Below are 5,732 nucleotides of genomic sequence, written 5' to 3' on the forward strand. Positions count from 1 at the left end.
GGGCAAGCATGCCCACCACGCTCACACCCGGCCCCCCTGAGGGCCCATACATGGCACACCCATGGGTCCTGGCACCCCGGCCCCAGCTCTGATGCTGTTGAGGGCAGACCCCCACCCCTCCAGCCCCTAGGGTGCATGCAGGTCTGGAGGAGGAGCAATCCTCTCCTTGAAACCATCATGCCCCTCCCCTCGCACCTGCCTGCCTGCCAGGGGCATTTAGAGCTGAAACTCCTCCCCAAGGGCAGCAGCCGGCGGACAGGGCAGGCCCCAGCCCTGGGGGCACCCCGTGGTCCAGCATGTAGTGCCACTGCAGCCCCTGGACGCCGCTCCCATGGAGGCTAGTGAGAGGTGGAGTTGATAAGGGGCTTCTGCCAGCTTCACAGCCACAGCCAGAGAGAGCCCCTGACAGACCCCCAGGGCCAGCCACCCAGAGGGCCAGCAACAGCCCCGGCCTGCCCCCCGCCCACTGCCCCCACGGGCCTTTCTCCAGCTGAGAACACAGCTCCAGTGTGGGTTGATGCAAGACAGTTTGAATCTGCCCTCATTTCCAGAAGAGAAGGGACCCAGCGCAGGCCACCTTCGGCACTGTGAGGATCACTCACAGTGACAGACTCTGTGTGTCCAGCCCAGGAATGGCCATGGGGATCAGTGGGCAGGGCTCTCCAAGGGGCCCCGTGGCCAACCCCCCGGCCCCAGCTCGCCCGTGGCCAGCCCTCAGGGTTTTGGCCAAGCCAGGAACTAGAGTGGAACTGGGTGGGGCCACAGAGATTGACAACTTCACAAAAGCCCCTGAGCAGAGCAGCCCCAGGGAAGTGGGGGGATCTCCCTCTGAGGGTTCCCTGTCAGGGCACATGGGGTCAGGTCAGCCAGGAGCCTGAAGGCGCTGGAGAAGAGCCACCTGGGCTGAAGGTGGAGGAGCCTCCCAGGTGGGCACGGAACAGGGCCCAGCCCAGGGAAGGGTCCAGGTCCCCAAGGCCTGGGTTGTACGGAGCCCAGGGAATCAGGGGTTGGGGCGGCAAGCCTCAGGAGGAGCAGGGAGCATGTGACCTCAAGGGAACAAAGCAGGTCAGGAGTCAGCAGATGCTCAAATCCCAGACCAGGGGCCTGAGGCAGGCAGGTGCTTCGGGGGTGGGGGGCAAGTGTCTTCAGGAAGACAGACTTGCAGCTCCTGGGGGCTTCCTGGGGACCCTGGGTGGGTTTCCATGCCCCCCAGCACAGGGCCAGCCCACTGTGACTCTGCTGACTTCGATCTCTGGGACCAGGGTGCCCTGGTCACCATCTCCTCAGGAGAATCTGGTGTCCAGTGTCCAAGTCAGGGGACAGTGGGACTTGGGTGGACTGGGGATGGGAGTCAGGGCCAGCAAGGAGGCAGGGTCTGTTTGTGCAGAAATGAAGCAGCAGAATAGAAGCTATGCTGCTGGGGCCTGGATCTCTGGGGCGAGCGCACCCCGGCCACCGTGTCCTTGGGGAGTGCCTCCCTTGCAGTGCTGCCTGGGCCTCGGGCAGTTCCCTGGGTCTGTGTAGCCCCACCATGCCCGGAGCAAGGCAGGGTCCTGGTCCAGTGGGGTCCTGCCCTTGGATCTGCCAGAGCCCCTGGAGGTGAGGCAGCTAAGGCCTGAGAGGAGGACAGGAGCTGGCTGGGCAGGAGGAAGAGAGGGCAGAACCCGACAGGGTCAGGGTCTGTGTGGTGAGGGCAGGGGAGGCCCCTGGGCCTGACCTCCCAAGGGTTCATGTCTTGGGGACAGCTGGGACTGCGTCCCTCATCATTGCTTTGGACTCCTGGGGCCAGCGTGCCCCGGTCACAGTCTCCTCAGGTGAGACAGCTCTCTGCCCGCTCCATCATGGGCTGGGAAAGAGTCTCCAGAGGCCCCTTGGTCTGTGGCAGGCCCTCTGTGGCCCCTGGGGGTCTGCTCCTGAGGCCGCTTGCCTCTCTGCCCTGTTGAGGTGGTGCCTCTGCCTGTGGAACGCGGCCAGGCAGAGTGGGCTCTGTGGACCTGGGGGCCTGGCTTTGCATGGGAGCAGAGGCCGCCAAGCCTTGGGTTTTTGCACAGCCCCTAATGGGGCCCATGGCACTGTGACTATATCGACTACTGGGGCCCAGGAATCCTGGTCACCGTCTCCTCAGGTGAGTCCTCACCAGCCCTCTCTCCTCACTCTCTCTCAGAGTTTTGGTGCAACTTGGGGGAAATCGAGGGTGTCTGGTCTAGAGGGCCTGGGGCGGCCTGGGGTCTGAGACGGGGAGGGCCCAGGGGCCCAGGCTTACAGCAGCGAGGAGCAGAGGCTCCAGGCACCCTCTCCTCCTGGGCTCTGTAGCCAGAGCTTTCTCTGGGGGCCTCAGCCACCCTTGGGCTCTGGACTCCCAAGGTCCCGGCTGTGCTGGCCCCGTGAGGCCACATGTGAGGTGGTCTGGAGGCCTCAGCCAGCCACGAGCTCATGCTTGGGGTCCCAGCATCACTGTCACAGTGTAACGACTGGCTCAAGCACTGGGGCCGGGGACCCTGGACACTGTCTGCTCAGCTGAGCCCTCACCACCCCACTTCACTGCACCTGGGGAGGCCCCGGGGTGTCAGAGATCCAGGGGCATTCTGGAGGTCAAGAAAGGGAGCTGGGGAGAGGGTCCCCGCCCCAAGGACACCACGATGTGGATATGAGGCGGTTCCTTTGGCGGGTCTGGCTGTCTGACTTGAGCAGGACCGGGGGCTTCTGACGCTTTCTGGGGCAGGCTGCTCTCTCCTAAGGCTGGACTTAGGAGTCTGTGGGTCATGGTCAGCCAGCCCAGGCAGGCAGTGGTCTGGCCTCTGGGGGCCAGAATGGGACATAGTGTCTCTGGCACAGTCAGGTGGGGGCGGGGCCAGCAGAGGGTCACAGACAAGCGACTTTGACCAACGGCTTCCCTGTGGCGCCTGGAGATGGGGTGGGAGCCCGGGCACCTCGAGCCTTGCCAGGCCCCTGAGGTTTTTTGGGGGGCGAGGCTGGAGATATCGCCACTGTGATTACTACAGTATAGATGTCTGGGGCCGAGGACTCCTGGTCACCATCTCCTCAGGTAAGAGCGGCCATCCAGGGCCTTTGCTTTCTCTCCTATTCGTGGGATTTTCCTGAGCATCACTGGTCCTCTGATGTGTCCTTGTCCCCTCCTCCCCGGGGGAACTGGGCAGACTGGCCAGGAAGGACCAGCTGCCCTATGCATTTCAGAGTCTCTATTTTCTGATGCCTTTTAAAAACCGGAATCTCACTGGCATTCAGAGGGGGCTTGGGCAGGAAGGGCCACCAGTGGGGGAGTCCCAGGCCCCCCTTGGCAGCAGGGCAGCTCGGGATGCGGTGGAAGGCAACTTGCTGTGGTCCTAGCGTCTGCGAAGGAGCGTGTCTGGATAACTTAGGGCCTCAGGAGCGCTGCCCGCAGCGGGCGCAGAGAACGCCCTCCTTGGGTGAGGTGTGTTCTGCACTAGACTGTGTTTAAAATTCTTTATTGGGTAGGAAGAAAATTGTCTAGGTGAGGACGGACACACAGTGTCCCGACGGTGGCAAGAGAGGGGAGGCTGGGGAGGTGATGGGCGCTGGGCTTTGTGAGGCCACTCTAAGAGAAAGAAAAGCTGTTCACCAGAGGAGGTGTGCTTGCAAATACCAAGACAAGGCATCTTCGAAGCGACTCCTGATAGTCTGGGAAGTTGAAGCTTTAAAAAGAGAGATGTTTAAAGTATTTTAAACTTTTATCATTTAACTAACAACTGCGAATCATGGCTTTGGAGAGTTGAGACGGGTACAAGTTTGGCCGAAAAGTACTAACTAGGTTCCATCGGCCCTCAGCCCCAATTCAGGGCTGTTTTGAGAATAATAAATTCAGCTTATTTTTTTAATGTAATTGGTGGTGCCGAGTTAGTCAAGATGGCCACGGGCCAGACTGACCACCTGCAGCAGGTGGCAGGAAGCTGAGAGTCTGTTTTTGGAAGCAAGAAAACACAGTTGGTAAATTTATCGCTTCTGGTTCCCAAAAGGTGGTTTGCGGCTGGTTTTGCCCAGCCCCACAGAACCGAAAGTGTTCCACTGAGCACAACAGCACCTGGCTAATTTGCATTTCTAAAATAAGGTGCAGATGCTGACCGAAACTGGAAGGTTCCTCTTCTAACTATTCGAATTTACTTCAGCTTTAGCTTATCAACTGCTCACTTATATTCATTTTCAAAGTCGATGTTTAAGAAATTAATCTGTCTTAGGCGCACTGTATCAGTGCATTCCTACACTCTTTGATGAGTCACTCCTTCAAGGTGGTTAAGCTGAGGCCGTGCACAGGCCTCGTGCACGGTGGGTGTGCTCACAGTCTCAGCTGGCCGGCTCCCTCCTGGTGATGAGGCAGTTTTCTCAGTGCGGCGCCTTCACTGCTGAATGTTCAGGGCTGCCTTTCAGGTACCCATCCCAGGACAGACTTGGGGTGAAACGTGGGCATTGGCCGTGAGTAACTCTGGTTACACTACTAGCTAGGGGACTGAGAGGGTGCCCAGTGGGGTGGGAGTCAGCAGGGCTCGGGACTGTCTGGAGGGACAGTCTCTGCTCTGAGTCCCCAGGCTCTCCGGGGCTGGGGGGTCTCCTGGGACTGCCCACACCTGGGGATGCGCGGGCTTGGCCTCTGCCGCCAGGCCAGTGGGCAGGTCACAAGTTAGCGCAGCGAAGGGATTCGGAGGAATCCACCCAGGTCAGAGAGCCCACGGGACATGCCAGGGACCAGGCGCCAAGCTGTGAGAGGCAGGAGCCAGTGCAGCCAGACTTGCTGCTCCGGGATGTCTGTATGAGATGTTTTTGTTTCTACTTGAAAGGGAATCTATCTTTACCTACTGCCTGCGACGCTGGGGTGCTTCACACCCACAGGGACCACTTCCCACATCCACACTTAGGTGTTCAACGCACCTTTGGGGTTCAGATGGTCGCTGTGTGCTAGAGAGTATCCTCTTTCTCAGCAGAACTTTGTAATAAAGACAGAATTGGGAGCAGGTTCAGATAAGATGCATTTCCCGTGGTTTTTAATGAGGAGATTTGCCAGAGAGCAGTTAGTCACCAGGACTCTTTGAGACTCGGGGCAGGAACTCAGGCCCACCCCAGGCTCCAGGGACATGTGCCCAGGCTCTCCTCTCCCAGAGAAGCAGCGCTGCCTGCTCAGCAGAGACAGGGCCTCTGTCTGAGTGTGGCAAGCGTACCTCAGCCTGTGAGATGCACTAGGGAAGCTAAAGTCGCCAACAAGCTTTTCATCCAGAGTGGAGGGTGGCAGTGACTGATGGCTGGGAGAAGGGCCAGCTGAGCCTGGTGTGGGAACAGAGGCATTGGCCGCCCAGGGGAAGGGGCAAGAGGGCTCCCAGGAGGAGAAGCGGGAAGAGGCTGTGAGGGGTGAGCCCAGCTGGGCAGCGTCCGCAGACCAGGCACTTTAGCCAAGGCCAAGGTCCAGAATCTGACCCTTTCTCATCAGAACTACTGGGCTTTCACATCTGTGAGGGCAGCCCTGGGCCACCGACAGCAGGTGAGCTAGGCTGAACTGTGCTGAGCAGAGCTGAGCTGAGCTTAGCTGAGCTGGGCTGAGCCAGGCTGAGCCAGGTTGAGTCGGGCTGAGCTGTGCTGAGCTGAGCTGCAGAGCTGAGCTAGGCTGAGCTATGCTGAGCTGGGTTGAGCTGAGCTGGGCTGAGCTGGGCTGAGCTGAGCTGAGCTGAGCTGAGCTGTGCTGGGCTGAGCTGGGTTGAGCTGAGCTG

General features: G+C 59.8%; 1 gene segment (V, D, J or C); it reads left to right on the forward strand.

Annotated features, from left to right (window-relative positions):
• Nucleotides 1-2,073: 2,073 nt before the first annotated feature.
• LOC120875669 overlaps nucleotides 2,074-5,732 on the forward strand; it is a gene marked incomplete at its 5' end in the record, with an annotated part of 77,981 nt that continues 74,322 nt past the window's right edge. Inside the window, 1 exon segment of the C gene segment in view lies at nucleotides 2,074-2,125. Within this exon segment, the coding sequence occupies nucleotides 2,074-2,125 (52 nt within the window).

The sequence above is a fragment of the Oryx dammah genome, unplaced genomic scaffold (genome assembly GCF_014754425.2).
Source record: "Oryx dammah isolate SB20612 unplaced genomic scaffold, SCBI_Odam_1.1 HiC_scaffold_16, whole genome shotgun sequence".
Lineage (NCBI taxonomy): Eukaryota > Metazoa > Chordata > Mammalia > Artiodactyla > Bovidae > Oryx > Oryx dammah.